At 42.6% G+C, this 17,383-nt stretch overlaps 1 protein-coding gene across 7 annotated transcripts in view; it reads right to left on the bottom strand.

Moving 5' to 3' along the window:
* Positions 1-747: 747 nt before the first annotated feature.
* ZBTB44 (zinc finger and BTB domain containing 44) overlaps positions 748-17,383 on the bottom strand; it is a 46,926-nt gene continuing 30,290 nt past the window's right edge. For 3 of the 7 annotated variants that reach the window (XM_071726801.1, XM_071726802.1, XM_071726805.1), the window contains 3 exons: positions 15,362-15,525; positions 9,782-10,082; positions 748-6,973 (listed from right to left, as the gene is read on the bottom strand). In XM_071726801.1, the coding sequence (XP_071582902.1) occupies positions 6,691-6,973; positions 9,782-10,082; positions 15,362-15,525 (748 nt within the window). In that variant the 3' untranslated portion in view covers positions 748-6,690. Of the gene's footprint in view, positions 6,974-9,781; positions 10,083-15,361; positions 15,526-15,606; positions 15,732-17,383 lie in introns of those variants that run through there. The other 4 variants (XM_071726803.1, XM_071726807.1, XM_071726806.1 and 1 more) reach the window with 3 other exon arrangements.

The following is a 17,383-nucleotide window of genomic DNA, read 5'->3' as shown; positions in this document are numbered from 1 at the left end:
CTGCTGGCTCATGGGCACCTTCCAGGTCCCTCTCTGCCCCTCTGTGCCCCATGGAGCTCCCCATGGGGTTGTTGTGGCCAAAATTCGGGACCTGGCACTTGGAATGTTGAACCTCATCCCATTGGGATCATCCCAACTCTCCAACCTCCTTTCAGGGAGTTGTAGAGAGTGATGAGGTCTCCCCTGAGCCTCCTCTTCTCCAGCCTCAACACCCCCAGCTCCCTCAGCCCTTCCTCACAGGACTTGTGCTGGATCCCTTCCCAGCCTCCTTGCTCTTCTCTGGACCTGCTCCAGCACCTCAATCTCCTTCCTGAGCTGAGGGGCCCAGAACTGGACACAGTAATTAATTTGATGAAGCTCATTCCTGGCTGGTTTTCCATCAGGAAAAAACCCCACTCCAAAAGGCCCCGCTGCTTTTGCAGCATGCAGCCCAAAAGAGAACCTTAGCAAAGGGAAAAGTAACCCACAGTGGGAAATGAAACAGAAATGTGGATTTTATTCTGAATCCTCTCTACCCCTGTGGCTTCTCCTGTTATTTCTTGATGCTGCTTTTGTTTTCAACTGCCTTCCTCCCCACCACAGCTTCAGCAACAGAGAGGTCTCCTCACACTCAGCTGCTTTGAGACTGATGAGAAGCAGAAGCTGGAAGAGAAAGGAGCTCCAGCACCTTCCTACACAAGGTCAAAGCCAGTCCTGTACTGTAAGACAAACTTGGGGATAGTTAAAGAAAGACACAAAGCAAAGATATACTCCATAAAACATTAATATTTTAATGAAAAATCTTAGCTTCATGTTTCTATCCAAAGACACTCAAAACTAGTTTTTCTCCCCCCTTAATTTTGACCTATAATGGGACCAATTTGGAGATTTTTTTTTTTTTTTTTTTTTGCATTTTAGAACATTTTTTTTTAAAGATTAAACAACCAGGCTAGCAAAAAGGTACCCAATACATACTTTTCTTATATCAAACAAGCTAGTATTTCAATACAATGTAACTATACAGAATATATACATTACACTTATGATCACAAAGCAAACACTACAGGCTCAGAACAGATTTGAAAAAACATGATATTCACATTGATTACAATAACTCTAAAAATGATTGTAACGTTGAAACGGGCACTTAGTTTACAAAAAAAGTCACAAAAATATATATAGCCACCAAGAACTATGGTTCCTGAAAAATACTAATAGCCAGATAGTATTATATAAAATGTGAAGTGTATTTAAACATCGTATACATTAAAAAACAAAACCCAAACCAAAAAACAAGTCTGTTAAAGTCAAGAAACATGCCAAGTAATCTAGCTGGGGCCAGCAGCAACAAGAGAAGCTGTACTGTGGGTGAGATGACAACTGGGTATACTGGTGACCAGAGACTGGCACAGTTAAGGGGGTTTCACTGTTACTAAAATGCACAAAGAAGCCCAACAATATAATTTAATTCACATTTTTTTTTTTCCCTCCAGCTTATTCTTTTCCTCTTCAAGGGTTTTCACCATAGGGCAGCACCTAGAGTGAAGGCACTGCAGGAACAGGGCAAAGAAGCTGTCCAAGAACTTGGTGTAGCCAGGGCTGAAAGTCAGAATATCCAAAGCATGCAGCAGCTAAAGAGATGGTTAAACAAAAATCACTTTTCTGGGGACTCCAGCAACCTCAGGAAGACTGTAGATACGGTTGCCACACAGGCTGGCAGCACCAGAAACCTATTTTTAATTATACTTTTTTGTTGGTTTTTTTTTTTTAGTGCAACCAGGTTTGTAGTTGAGACCTGTGGGGCACTGAATTACTGTGATAGCACACGTTGAGTTAATAAAAATCCAGAGCAGTAAGTACTGTTGCATTAAAAAAAAAAAAAAAAAAATCACATTTGGTTGGGTTTTTTTTTTTTATGGTACATTTCCTCTAACATTTTGACTCTATTTACCAGGGACCTCTGATGTGGCTGAGGCAACGTGTGGCCTTGGAACCCTCTTCTCTGTCATCAAGATGCTATGGAATTTATTATGTCCATCCTTGGAGGTGAAAACCCTCCAAAACTGGGTCTCACCTGCTAAGCAAAACTCAAAATCTGAATGAAAATTAGCTCTTTTCCATATTCTGATGGTGTGGGAGTTGCAATGGCTCCAGGAGCAACAGGTGCTCCCCCATCTGCATTCTCTCCATCCCTGCAGGGTGCACAAAGCTCCCCTCTGGTTTGCATATCAAATATTTCCTGGTTGGTCTCAGAGAGCCCCTGGGAATGCTCTCAGTGCTCTTACATCCTGGGGCTGGGGGGGAAGCCAGCAACCAAGAAGCAACTCAAGCCCTCATATAAAAACTTAAAAACAATAACATTTTATCCCGGAAGGGACATATAGGGATCCTAGTCTTAGAAAATATATTTTACTGCATTGGCAGCTATTAACTTTTTAAAAAAGTTTAAATTCACACCTTTTAGACTCAAGATACATGTGAACCCAGAACCATTTGCAAGGACCTAGCCTGCTAATCTCTCAGTATGAGAGACCTGAGCCTTGTATCTGCGAGCCTGACAAGTGAGCTCAGACTGTGGCAGGACAGCCAAGTCACCAGGAGCAACACCTCTTCTCTCCTGTGGTCCCAGAACAGTGACAAACACTCTCACTTCTGACAAGGACAAGGAGGTTTTAAAGTTTGCTGAACGTGCAGGCATCCCCAGAGATTCCCAGGGGAGTTGTGCTGTGTGTCTGCATCAAGAAAACAAATCAAACCCTTACAACTTGGCCAAATCTCCTGCACAGCTAAAACACTTCTCTCCCCTTCTTTGTGGGGCTATGGAATTTTTTTCCACTCTCCCAAAACACCGTGTGAAGTCAGAAAAAAAAAAAAACCACCCTATCCCTTCCTTTCCCATCAGAAACACTGCTCTACACAATATGCAAGGAGAAACAACCCTGCACAGACTCTGAGAACCTGGGTCCCTGGCATCCAGCAGAACCTTGCTAGTCCTGTGGTGGTGAAGGCACTCTGCTTGCAGAAGAAATGGGGGAGGAAAGGATTTTCCACTGAGTGCAAAGATTGGTGCCACAGGGGAGAAAGAAAAGCAAAACCAAGAGATAAATCACTTTGGGAGTGGGTTAGGAGATGAGCTGCTTGACAAGGGAACACATGTAGGGTCATTCCTGTAGCTATTTGGTGGAAATTCTGAGCAACTTGAAGGGGCAGGAAGATGGGGAAAGGTGGGAGCATCTGCCATGCAGCTCAGGCTGGTTTGCCTGGAGAAGGCTTGAAAGGGCTCCCTGCTGCTTAGGAGGGGGCAAAGAAACTGGAGCCAGACTTTGTTCAACAACTGAAATAAAAGAAATCTGATCTAACCTTATGAAACCTTCCTTATGGTGAAGAGTGGTCAAGCAGTAGGACAGGATTCCAGAGAAACTGTGGAGTCTCCACCTCTGGGGATACTCAAAACCTGACTGGACTGAGCCTCCTGTTCTTGCTGACTCTGCTTTGGGCATGGGGTTGGATCAGATCAGCTCCAGAGCCCCCTTTCCAGTCTCAACTGTTCTGTGATCCCTGTCAAGCAGAAATATAAATGCAGATCAAACAGGGGGTTGGTTGGTCAGGGGTTTTTTGGTGGGGAAAAAAAAAAAAAAAAAAAGAAAAAATAATAATGCAGTCCAGAGTTCAAAACTCCCTGATAATTTACTGAAATAAATCAATTTATTAGGTTTAATCCCAAGGGAAGTTTAAGGCAACTTTCTTCTAGCTTAGATAGAGATCTATCTGGCTCAGTTTGGAATCTAAGCATATTAGCAACAGAGATTGTTTTAAGATGCACTGTGTTTTCACACCTCTGCTGTGAAAAACACCTGCACTTCAAAGAACTGCACACTTCCAACCAGTCAGGGAGGAGAAATGCAATGGTATTTGTATTTAATCTGTCTTTACTTCCATGTAGAAAAGAGATAGTGGCAAGAAATAATGACAAACAGGGAAATTAACAAGTAAACACAACCCTGAAACAAACAAAATCATCTAAGAACTCTGCTGTTCCTGCCTTAGATTCAGCCTGAAAAGTGAGAAGTAAATTAAGATGTCACACAGAGATTACAGGGTTGAAGAGTTAATGTGTAACACAGTAAAATGAACAACAAACCCGTGGAGTGCCTTACACCAAGGTGTTAACAGTTAAAAATGATTCTCATTTCTCTTCAAGGAAGGACAGATAAGAGCTACCAAGCCTTCCAGAGGTTTTTCCCCTTCCCTCTGGTACTCAGAAAGCAGTTTTTGCCCTCTGATACAAAATTTCAAGTCTTAAAGATCCAATAGCCAGACAGGTCTGTGCTATTTGAAGACCTCCTCACTAATTAATTGATTAGAAAAATACCTAATGGGTGAGAATGATCAGATTCTAACAGAAGATTAGAGGACTTTTTACTTCCTGAATCTCAAAGGATTCTCAGGTGCCTGCAAAGTGAAGTAAAACTTCTCTGAAAAAACAGAAAATTCTGGATCTGATTTTTTGATTTTCAGTGTCATAGCCCTATAATCCAGGATAAAGCTCAGCAGAAGGCATTGTCTTGTCTCACTGGCTTCCCAGAAATCCAAATTGGGAGAGAACTGGTCTTCCAGTTCAGCCCAGCAGCAGGCACTGGGCCAATTCACAGTACAGCACCCTTAAAAAACAGAATTTCTCCTTCAAGCCCTTTCAAGAAGACTGGCAGAGGCAGACACCCAGGGCTGAGCTGCAGCAGAGAACTTGTTACCTTGGATCAAGTGGAGAAACTTCATTCCAGCAACCTGGCAAGGCCTTAAATCCCAACTGTTTTCACTCTCTTTAACTAAAATGTGCGTTTTGAACCTAAAACACAGCTGAGAAAAAAATGTTAGAGCCACTGAAACCCTTTAAGCTCTTTCCAAAGGGCAAGAAACCTTTTTCCTGACAAAAGTTGGCTGTTAGTAGGAACAACTCAGACTTACAGAGTATCAGAGCCACCTAAGCTAACTGAATACAAATTGATCTTGCAATATAATATGACTTTTGTGTCTCCTGTTTCCTCAGGAGCAACCTTTCTCTGCTGGTTCCATTTCCTCCTCATGTTTGCATGTTAAAAAAAGCCCCAAAAATCCAGACAGAAAGCAGTAATTTAAAAAAACAACCAAGATTCAAAACTAAGGGAGCTTATCATGCCTTTGAAATACTAAGATCAAGTAATACCTACTTGCTCAGCATGTCATCTGCTGGCAACAGGCATCTGGCATCCAACACTGAGTTAACTTCAGAAGGAATGAAAAAAAAAATATTTCCAAACCCCACAAACCTCCTAATGTATTTCCTAATTGAGATTTCAAAGCAGCACTACAGCCCAACCAGCCTCACCAAAGCAAGACTCACTGCTCTGAAAAATCCCTCCTCCCCCCCCCAAATTTGCAGCTTTTTCTAAATATGGAAAAATGAAATTGCAAATCTTTCAATTTATTGCTTTCTGGAGCTGTGTATGTAGCTGGAGTAATGGCCTTTAATAAACTGAGTTGGCAAGGATTTAAAATGTTTTGAAGCAGGAACAATTCATCATTGCTATATAGGTTTTTTGTAAACAACCCCCTGTTGGGTTAGAAAGTTGGCCTCTAAAGAGAATAAATTGCTTGTTTTGTCCAAAACAGACCAATAAAAATCTCAGAAACTATACATGCAGATGCATAAACAAAAAAATGTGCAATAATGCACTAAAGAGTTCATTTTTTTCCCATCTGTAAACTCTCTCTAGCTAGCTTTTGGAGATTAATAAAAATACAGTCTTTAGGATTAGAGGGAAGTGACCAGAACTGCAACTAATCTGGTCAGGATTTAAGCTTTTCAGTTTGGGAACACCTTCATTTTCCCACCAAAGATACAGTCATGAGATATTTGTCAGGCTTGCAGGGATATATCTTCTTCTATCATCCCCAACTCGTTGTGCACCACTGGACTTTTCCTGACCACAGTTATTTCCATGCCTAACCTTAGATGGGCAAATCTGGACAGGCCTTTTGATCAAGGAGTTTCTAAAAGGACTGGAATATAAGAAGTAGGAATATACCTGGCATGACATCACTTGGTTTGTCAAAACTGATTCATCTGAGATGAAAAGGGATGAGGTGTTTTTAAAAAGTGTGTGGCTGTTAAGTTTCAAAAATGCTTACCAGTTCCAAGAAAAGGGTTACAGTAAGCTCTTTGAAAAACAGCAGGCACAGAGATGGGAAGTGTCATTTTTTTTTATGCAGAAGATTAAAGCATCCACTCAAAACTAGTCAAAACTGTTCAATAATGATTTCCAATGCATCCTTTTGTTTGTCATGGTAAAAAGGTTCCCTCTGATTTCTTTCCCTTAACCAGAGGGTCTGCAGAAGCACGAGAAACTTAATGAGCTGCTCTAACTGTGGAAGAAGAAATAGTTAAAGTGATCTGAATCAGTTGTTCTTCTTTAGAAGTGTATCACAGCTTCCATGATGTTCTGACAAGGTCTTTTTGTGCATTCAGTCTTAAGTATTTTCACAGAAGTGATCATTCAGTCATGAAAAATAATGTAACATCTGTTGCAGTTTTCTGTTTAAAGCGTAGCTTACAAAGTAAAAAGGGAAAATCTCCCCCACTTTTTGTTTAAAAAAAAAAAAAAAATTAAATTAAAATGTACAGGACCAAACACAGGCACTTTCCAAAGAACAAAAATGAAACCAAACCATGAATTATTCAATAGTGATAGATGACAGCTCCCCTTTGGGAGGGTCACCTGCTGTTGCCTCAGCAGTGGCATTAGTCTTTGGCTGCTCTGGCACATCTTCTTCCTTCTCTGCCAACCCACCCAGAGACCCCAAGGGGAAAGTGCTTTCACAATTCTGAGTTGAAGACACCTGTGAAATGACAGGCATTTGGACAGAAGAGTTGCTTTCAAAGCCATGCTCCCCTAGCTCATACTGCCCGAGGGTCTCCTCTTGCTCCTGGTTTAAGTAGTCCGGTACTAGGAAGTCACTAGAAGAGGGGCAAAGGACAGAAGAGAAATGTCATTTCTCACACAAACACAGCCAGATCAGTTGCTTTGTATCAGTTACAGCACACAAGCTACAGCCTGAAATGCACAGAGAACAAAGGTATTCATTTCACAGTGCCCCAGGCCCATCCCAGTGACACACTTCACTAAGCACTATCACCTGGCTCTCATTTAAACACCCACAGAATGGTAAAATTTCCCAATTGCTTTGCATCCATATTTCCTGCACAGCACCTCCTGATCATTTAGATTCTATCACCTTGATGAGAATGGAAGTTAATGGCTGGAACATCAGATGGCACTGAAAACCTCGTTGGGAAAAAAAAGGAAATAAAAAAAAAAAAAAAAAAAAAAGGTGAGCGCTCAACCTTTAAAAATTGGAACAAAAATGAGTTCAGTGCTGGACTTTTCCAGCATGGAGGTGAGATCCAGGCAAGGAAGAGCAGCAGGACAGGCTGGGAACAGAGGAGGAAGCAAGGAAGTGTAAGGAGGCTGCCAGAGCAGCTCAGTGGGGTTTTGTGAGGTGCAGACACACACCCTGCTACTGTGAGAAGAAGGGAACTGCAATTCCTTCCCTTTCAGTCCTTGCTGGACAACACTTCCAGAACTTCCTCTTTACCAACTGATGGCTGAGTGTATCCAAAGCAAATCACAGAATGTCAGGTTGGAAGGGACCTCAAGGATCACCTGGCCCAACCTTTCTGATGTTATTGCTCTCCAGCAGTATTTTCAGAGCAGAAATATACAACAAAATACATTTTCCTTGAAAATTTTCAGGACCAGACATGTAAATCTGTACTTGAGGCAAGTGTATATGTGTATATATATATATATTATTTTTTTTCCCTATATATGCACACTGTATCCTTTGTTTTCTCCTGGTAATGATCAATTTCAAAGCAGTCTTTCTCTTAAATGACAGCAGCATCCAGTGCTTTAAATCCAAACATTCAAGCAACTATGTTAAACTGAGGGTTTGTAAATCCAAGGCCCACAGACAGCTCTGATCACATCCTTTAATGTGCCTTTAATTTGAAGCCAAGAATAAAGTGCTGGCCACAATCATGGCACCATCCCTCAGAGTTTGTGCTCCAGTTCTGGCCCAAGTGCCAAGAACAAGATCTGTGTAAAGCCACGGAGCTGAAGCACTTGTACTTTTAAACAATATTCTGTTGGAAAAACACTGCCTGGCTTCCCTGCTTTGCTTGGCAATTTTTTTCAGTCTACAGCACTGCTCAGGCAACCAAACAGACCAAAATGCTGAAATGTTGTGTAGGGGAAAAAGCTTTTTCTCTAGAAATCATGAGGGGTGGCCCTGTAGATGCTGTGACACTGACAGCACTTTTCTTCTGCAGTGCTAAGACAGCAGACACCCCCCCCCCAAATTCCACCCTCTCTCTAGGTTTAAGGGCTGTGAGGTTTTCCTTTCTCCAGTTTCCCTCACTGCTTTCATATTTTTCTCTCTCAGATTCCAATGGTCACTATTGCTGCTCTCATGAATTAAATCCCTTTGAAGAGGCTTTAGTGAGGTGCATGGCAGGCTTTGTGCACCCTGGCAAAGCAGAAATGTCCAACTGGCCCTTCCCATACAAACCCTGGGAGTCTAAAATTCAGTAATGTGTTACCTAGGGAATGAAAAAAGAGAAGGTCTGGAGTCATGCAAGCTTTCCACAACACCCACCATCAGGAAAACACTTAAAATGAAGTCACAAGTCTGTTCCCTAGTGTCAGATTTTGATAGCAAATCATTGACAGAACTCCCCAGATACTCCATGTAGCAAACTGTGGCTGCAGAGACTGCTGGGGAGAGAAATGAAGCAGCTCAGGAGCAGCTCTGGGTGTCACTTGGTTCCTCAGTGCCCTCCTCACACAGCAAGGACAGCTCAGGTACAAGAGAGTGGCACAAGGATGAGTTTGACTGGAATTAGCTTGCAACCTGATGAGAGGCACAGCAGGCTGCCCTGAAAAGATGACTTAGGGAAAAAGAAAAAAAAAAAAAGGAAAAGGAAAAAAAAAGGAAAAAAAGGAAAAAAAAAAGAAAAAGGAAAAAAATTGGAAAAGGGAAAGAAAAAAAGGAATAAAAAAAGAAAAAGGAAAAAAAGAAAAGGGAAGAAAAGAAAAAGGAAAAATGAAAAGGAAAAGAAAAAGAAAAAAGAAAAAGGGAAAGAAAGGGAAAAAAAGAAAAAAGAAAAAGGAAAAAAGAGGAAAAAAGGAAAAAAGAAAAAGGAAAAAAGAAAAAGGAAAAAAAGAAAAAGGAAAAGGAAAAAAGAAAAAGAAAAAAGAAAAAGGAAAAGAGAAAAAGAAAAAATAAAAAGAAAGGAAAAAATAAAGAGGAAAAAAAAGGAAAAAATTAAAAAAGGAAAAGAAAAAAGAAAAGGGGAAAGAAAAAGAAAAAAAAAGAAAAAGAAAAAATAAAAAGGAAAAAATAGAGGAAAAGAGGAAAAAAGAAAAAGGAAAAAGAAAAAGGAAAAAAGAAAAGGAAAAAATAACAAGGAAAAAAGAAAAAGAATGAAGGAAAAGGAAAAAAAGAAAGGAAAAAAGGGAAAGAAAAAGAAAAAATAAAAAGAAAAAAAAGGAGAAAAAGAAAAGAAGGAAAGAGGAAAAAAGAAACAAAGAAAAAAGAAAAAAAGGAAAAAAAGGAAAAAAATGAAGAAAAAAAAGAGAATAAAAAAAAGGAAAAAAAAAAGGAAAAAAAAGGAAAAAAAAAAAGGAAAAAAAAAAGGAAGGGGCAAAAAAAAAAATTAAAAAAAAATCAATTTTCCCTGTTAGGTTTTTGCTGTGCACCTCACCTGCTCTGGAAGTAGTTTGCTAGCTCTGACGCTTCATGGTTCAAGCTCCTCAGGTGCACGATTAAATTCCCAGAGTTGGTGAACATGGCGCCGCAGGTTTTGCACTCGTAAATCCGCGGCTTGCGGATAATGTGCCGGGAAACCCGCATGTGGTGTTTGTATTCCCCGAAGGAAGTGAAAGTGGCACTACAGATCTGGCAGCGGAAACAGCGTTTACCTTCGTGCTTCAGGCGGTGCATCTTGAGGGAGTAAGCCCGGGTGAACTTTTTCCCGCAGCGGTCGCACTGAAAGGGTTTAATGCCTGAGGGGGGAGAGAGAGGAGGGGCAAAAAAAAAAAAACAAACAAAAAAACAAAAGCAAAGGCTTGATCGGTGTGAATTGGAGGGGGAATTCTGAGAGGAGTCGGAGCACAGCATGAAATGCTGGGGTAGGATTGAAAGGACTGGGGTAGAGTTGCTCAGGACCCGGTTTCATTAAATGGTTTGGGGGGGAAGGGACTCAAAGCTCACCCAGTTAGAATCCCAGAATCCTAGAACTGGCTGGGTGGGAAGGGACCTCAGAGCTCATCAAGTCCAACCCTTGCTCCACTCCCCCCGTGGTTCCCAGCCCATGGCACTGAGTGCCACATCCAGGCTCTTTGGAAATATCTCCAGGGATGGAGAATCCACCCCTTCCCTGGGCAGCCCATTCCAATGCCTGATCACCCTCTCCAGAAAGAAATTCTTTCTCATGTCCAACCTAAACCTCCCCTGGCACAACTTGAGACCTCTTGTGCCCTCTTGTCTTGCTGAGAGTTGCCTGGGAAAAGAGCCCAACCCCCCCCTGGCTCCAACCTCCTTTCAGGGACTTGGAGAGAGTGATGAGGTCTCCCCTGAGCCTCCTCTTCTCCAGCCTCAACACCCCCAGCTCCCTCAGCCCTTCCTCACAGGACTTGTGCTGGATCCCTTCCCAGCCTCCTTGCTCTTCTCTGGACCTGCTCCAGCACCTCAATCTCCTTCCTGAGCTGAGGGGCCCAGAACTGGACACAGTTCTCCCACCACCTCCTCGCCCTTTGGACCTGGCAGGATGCAAACCTGACCCCTGACCCCTCCTTTTCATCCATCCTGGTGCCTCCTAATGGAAATGGAAGAGCATAGAATCACAGAATCCTAGAATGGGCTGGGTTGGAAGGGACCTCAGAGCTCATCAAGTCCAACCCTTGCTCCACTCCCCCCGTGGTTCCCAGCCCATGGCACTGAGTGCCACATCCAGGCTCTTTTGAAATATCTCCAGGGATGGAGAATCCACCCCTTCCCTGGGCAGCCCATTCCAATGCCTGAGCACCCTCTCCAGAAAGAAATTCTTTCTAATGTCCAACCTAAACCTCCCCTGGCACAACTTGAGACCTCTTGTGCCCTCTTGTCTTGCTGAAGTTCCCACCTCCTGTATGGGCAGGGACACCTCCCACAGCCCAGGGTGCTCCAAGCCCATCCAACCTGACCCTCAACACTTCCAGGGATGGAGCAGCCACAACTTCCCTGGGAAACCTGGGCCAGGGTCTCACCACCCTCAGATTGAAGAATTTCTTCCTAGTGTCCAACCTAAATCTCTTCAATCCCAGAATCCCAGAATGTTTTAGGTTGGAAGAATTGAAGAGTTTCTTCCTAATGTTCAACCTAAATCTCTCCTCTTCACTCACAGAATCAGAATGTTTTAGGTTGGAAGAGTTGAAGAATCTTGTCCTAGTGTTCAACCTAAATCTCTTAAATCACAGAATCCCAGAATGTTTTAGGTTGGAAGAATTGAAGAGTTTCTTCCTAATGTGCAACCTAAATCTCTTCAATCCCAGAATCCCAGAATGTTTTAGGTTGAAAGAATTGAAGAATTTTGTCCTAGTGTGCAACCCAAATCTCTCCTTTTCACTCACAGAATCCCAGAATGTTTTAGGTTGGAAGAGACTTCCAAGACCACCCAGTCCAACCTCTCATTAACACCACAGTCATCACTAACCCATGTCCTTAAGCACCAGGTCCAAATGCCTTTTAAATGCCTCCAGGGATGGGGACTCCACCACTGTCCTGGGCCATCCCAATGCCTGACAAACCTCCCAGGGAAAAAAATATTTCCTAACATCCATCCTAAACTTCCCCTGGCACAGCTTCCATCCCTTTCCTCTGGTCCTTTCACAGTTTACTAAGGAGAGGCTTGTTCCCTCCTTGCTCCAATCTCCCCTGAGGCAGCTGAAGAGAGCTCTAAGGTCTCCTCTCAGCCTCCTCTTCACCATAAAAGTTTTAACCCATTGCTCCTTGTTCTCCCACTAGATCCCCGTGTCAAAAGGGGGGTGTCACTCCCTCCCCCAGCTTTTAGCCCCTTTCAGATAGTGGAAAGTTGCTCTGAGGTCACTTGGGAGCCTCTTTTCTAGGCTGAACAACCCCAACTTCTTCAGCCTGGCTTCCCAGGGAGGTGCTCCAGCCCTCTGAAAGCCAACAGATTTCATCCTGATAGATCTCATCCCAAGAGATCTCATCCCAAAAGATCTCATCCCAATAGATCTCATCCCAATAGACCTCACCCCAATAGACCTCATCCCAATAGATCTCATCCCAATAGACCTCATCCCAAAAGATCTCATCCCAATAGACCTCATCCCAATAGATCTCATCCCAATAGACCTCATCCCAAAAGATCTCATCCCAATAGACCTCATCCCAATAGACCTCATCCCAATAGATCTCATCCCAATAGACCTCATCCCAAAAGATCTCATCCCAATAGACCTCATCCCAATAGACCTCATCCCAATAGATCTCATCCCAATAGACCTCATCCCAATAGACCTCATCCCAATAGATCTCATCCCAACAGATCTCATCCCAATAGATCTCATCCCAATAGATCTCATCCCAATAGATCTCATCCCAGTAGACCTCATCCCAATAGACCTCATCCCAAAAGATCTCATCCCAATAGACCTCATCCCAATAGACCTCATCCCAATAGATCTCATCCCAATAGACCTCATCCCAATAGATCTCATCCCAACAGATCTCATCCCAATAGATCTCATCCCAATAGACCTCATCCCAATAGATCTCATCCCAACAGATCTCATCCCAATAGATCTCATCCCAATAGACCTCATCCCAAAAGACCTCATCCCAAAAGATCTCATCCCAATAGATCTCATCCCAATAGACCTCATCCCAACAGATCTCATCCCAATAGACCTCATCCCAATAGACCTCATCCCAATAGATCTCATCCCAAGAGATCTCATCCCAATAGACCTCATCCCAAAAGATCTCATCCCAATAGATCTCATCCCAATAGACCTCATCCCAACAGATCTCATCCCAATAGACCTCATCCCAATAGACCTCATCCCAATAGATCTCATCCCAAGAGATCTCATCCCAATAGACCTCATCCCAAAAGATCTCATCCCAATAGATCTCATCCCAATAGATCTCATCCCAACAGATCTCATCCCAACAGACCTCATGCCAATAGGACCTGTCCCTCACACACCTCTTCTCCCCCCCAGGTCCAAATGATCTGAAGCCTCCATGCATCACACCAGGGTTCAGCTCCCAGAGCTGCAGCCAAACAGTCCCCACTGCATTAACATCTCAAACCATCCTTGAACTCCTTTGATCTCGGGAGATTCTCGTGCCAGACTGGTTCCCAACAATGCAATTATCAGCCTGCCCTTAATTGCAACATCTTTTCCTGGCTGCCTTTGGCCTCAGAGCAGTGTTGTGTGTGCCCACGGATGCCCCTGTCATGCAGCAGGAATGGTGATGAAAGAGGGAAGCAGCAGCCTTTGTACTGCCTGGGAACCTTTCTATACAATCATCTTCAGTGGCTCTGAGTGACAGGCAGCTCTCTGAGACAGTTTAGGTTCATGCCACTCATTTTTTTTACCTCCTATTAATTTAGAAATTCTGTTACTAGCTCATTTTTCATTTATTACAGCCAGTAATAAACCCTCCAAACACAGGAGTGCTGCCACATGTTGCAGTGAGCACACGATCACACCCAAACACAACTATTACAACATAAAGGACTGAATCACCAAAAGTTAAGTTTGAATAACAAGTCTCAACTCCAGAAAGTGTGGAAAATCCAACCACGAGGCCAAGAATCTGGAATCTGGAGCTCTACTCATAATAGGGCTGTCAAGGAATAAAAAAGGTTTTTTCAGAAGGCTGAATGTGCATCAGTCCAGGCTGTTAATTCCACCAGGCTTTCAATCTGCTTCCCTTAGGTTCAAAGCAGGAGCTGAACTTTTAATTGGGGCTTTTATGCAGAGAAGGCTGTAGTTAAGGTTACACTCCACCTCCTTGTGAAGCATGTGAAAACAAGTTAATATACTGGGATATTGTCTTGTGGAGCTGAAACTTTACATGCTTTTGTCCTGGCTAAGGGCATCTATTTCCTCTGACAGTCTGAGGAAAATCTCTGCAGCCATTTTGCTTCTGTGAAAACATTTTCAAGGTTTAAAAGTTCTGAGAGTCCCTTTTGCATGCTAATTATCCTAAAACAGCTATGCAAATCTCTCTCCCTGCTTTGCCCAGGGGTTGCCAGTCCACAGGTCAGCCAGAGATGCTGTTGCTGAAGCCTGCCTGCTGTCACTTAAGACTTTAGCAACTGGCTTGGGCTAATTTCCACCTGAGATGCTCACCAAATCTGCTTTTTTAAGTATTAAATGCAGATTATTACCACTGGGCTTAACACAATATGGTCATTTTGCCTGAAGGGATTTGACAAGTAATTGCTGACAGGGAGAAAACCTAAACTTTGACAATTGTGTTTGCTCTGCCCCAAAATGGTTCAGTATCTGCCTGCAGTTAAGAGTCAAGCTCAAACCAGGAGATTCCTCACCACTGGGATTAGTGTTCAAGTGCAGCAACCCTTTGATATTCCCTTATTCACTAAAATATCAGTGCTATTGCCAGATAATGCTGACAAGCCTTGAAAAACACTGACAACAAAGGCATTAGGAGTTATTCCTGAGGCAGAAATCAAAATGGATGCAACAAGTTTGGGAATCAAGACTCACTGGAGGCATTCAACAAATCTTTTGCCACCTGCAGAATCTGCAGCAGCTAAATTGATTGGGAAACCCATCCAGTTGTCCTGCCATGCTGGCAGATCCAAGGCTGGCAGATCCCAGATCCAAGGCCATACAACATTCTTCAGTGCAGGGATTTAAGACAGGCAATATTTTCTTATGGCTGCAAGTCTCTAAAACACAGCAGACAATTACAACAGGGAAGAGGAAAAAATTCCAACCTGCATCACTTCTTTTGTATACTAAAAAAACCCTGAGGCACACTTCATTTCAAACCTTTCTCATGAAAATTACTAATTCTGATGAGTTTCAGGCATGCAGAGTTTTTTTTCTGAGTCCACACAGCCCTTGATCACCCCTGAGCAGAGCCAGCAGTCAGGTCTGAAATGCCTCGAAACCAGCATTCACCATCTGTGCCTCTACCCACCCTTTCTGAAATTAATTCTCAAGAGCTTGCCAGGTGATTAAAAACAAGAGAATTGTGAGTCTATAAAGGAGTAATTCTTGGGAAGAGGGGGGTTTCTTACCTGAGTGGATGAGCATGTGTTGTTTTAAGTTCTGAATGCGGGTGAAGCGGACCCCACAGGTTGGGCACTGAAAAGGTCTGTCTGGACCATTGGGGCTGGGTCTCTCTGTGCTGCTGGTAGAAGGAGCAATGTAGAGTTGGTAGGGATACTGAACGTTCTCCAAACTACAAAGGAAAAAGTCACTGATTTACAAGCAAGCTAGTGGGGAAAAAAAAAAAACCAACACACCAAAGCAGAATGCCCACGGAAAGCTGAAGCTTGAAGGGATTTATCAGAGAAGGAAAAGATCTCGCTGTTGAGATCTGTGTGCTGGAAATCTCTCCAGCAACACCTCTGCTCTGAATTTGTACATCTGCACTTTGCACATCTGAACAAACCCAGGGAATAATCTGACTTCTGTTTTCTCTGGTCAACAGGTCTGAGGCCCAGCTGCAAACTGAGTTTTGGTGCCCAGGCACGGGTGTTTTCTCGAGCAGATCGATGGCTCCCAATCAGCAAAACAGTCCCTGAGGAAGAATGTCAAGAGCTGAGCTGAGAGGAAATCAAAGAGGTATTTTGCAGCTTCAGTGATATTTACAAAGGCAATGAAAGCCTATTCCTCATAGACTGCTTTTGCTTGGAAGGGATCTTAGAGAAAATTTTCATTTCAGCCATTTTATTAATTTTCAAGCCAAGCTGAATGAACACATATTAATATCTACATATATTAGTATCTTCAATTCTAGATTTCTAAGTTGAAACTATTGAAACTATTGAGTTGAAACTATTAATCTAAGTTGAAACTATTAATCTAAGTTGAAACTATTAATCAATACTTGATTGATTGATTGATACTAATGTCTGATACATTCAGCTCTGTGAGGATACCTTGAGTGCTGTATTTAAAAACCAGCACACAAACTATGATAAAGGAACAATTTAACTTCCTAAGTCATTTATTTAAAACTTACTAATTGCTTTTGCTTGGAAGGGATCTTAGAGAAAGTTTTCATTTCAGTCATTTTATTAATTTTCAAGCCAAGCTGAATGAACACATTATTATCTACAATTCTAGATTTCTAAGTTGAAACTATGAATCAATACTTGCACCTTGTCTGATACATTCAGCTCTGTGAGGATGGCTCAAGTGCTGTATTTAAAAACCAGCACACAAACTATGATAAAGGAACAATTTAACTTCCTAAGTCATTTATTTCAAACTGACTAATTGCTCCTCCTCAGCCTCTAGCTGCAAACTGTTGAAGGGAACTGTAGTTTTATTATCTGAGCCCTCTGGCAAGGAAGCTGCTTTGCTGAGGGGCACAGTGAAATAAAAACAAATTTCTGCTGGGAGAAACACAATAACATTAGGGGTATGTATTTACCTGGGGTTTCCCTTTCCTGAGCATTAAGGTCTCTATTTTGGGTGGAAATAGACATTTCAGCCTGCTCACAGCCTGATGGCAGATCTGATGTCACTGGCAGCAGGGAACTGCTCTGACCCCTGAATATTTCACAGCCAGAATGATGCAATTTTTAACCCAGATTGCTGGTTTCAAGGTTAGGCTGAATTTGTGGGCTTTGAATGCTTGCAGGAATGAGCTCAGAGTTTGCAGAAATACCTTTTCCTATGGAGCACACAAAGCCCCTCAGACCAGGTGAGCAGGGGAGGGTAAGAACTGGAATCTCCTCTTGAAAATCAACACCTTCAATGTCTTTATCCACTCAGGAAATGGATGTCAATACAGCTGTGAGAGATGCCTGTCTGAATTCTGAGTTCAGTGGGAAAAGTTCTGGCTGTAAAATTTATCAGGGGAAAGAGAACACCAGGTATGTCTCCACACAGACAAGATAAAAGAGATTTCTGTAGGAGCTTAGTACTAATCAGCCTGTAAAACCCAGAAGCATTTCTGGTCTTACAGAGAACTGGAATAATATTTGCTCCAAGCAAGAAATTTTATTGTCCTTCACTTCTTTTTATACACAGTAGGGTCCTAGAGAGCTGCAGAGAAGATAGATGCTGACAGACTTGTTGATGTTTGC

The sequence above is a fragment of the Heliangelus exortis genome, chromosome 26 (genome assembly GCF_036169615.1).
Source record: "Heliangelus exortis chromosome 26, bHelExo1.hap1, whole genome shotgun sequence".
Classification (NCBI taxonomy): Eukaryota; Metazoa; Chordata; class Aves; order Apodiformes; family Trochilidae; genus Heliangelus; species Heliangelus exortis.
Note: the sequence above shows the minus strand (reverse complement) of the source record. Positions and strands in the feature narration are given on the sequence as shown.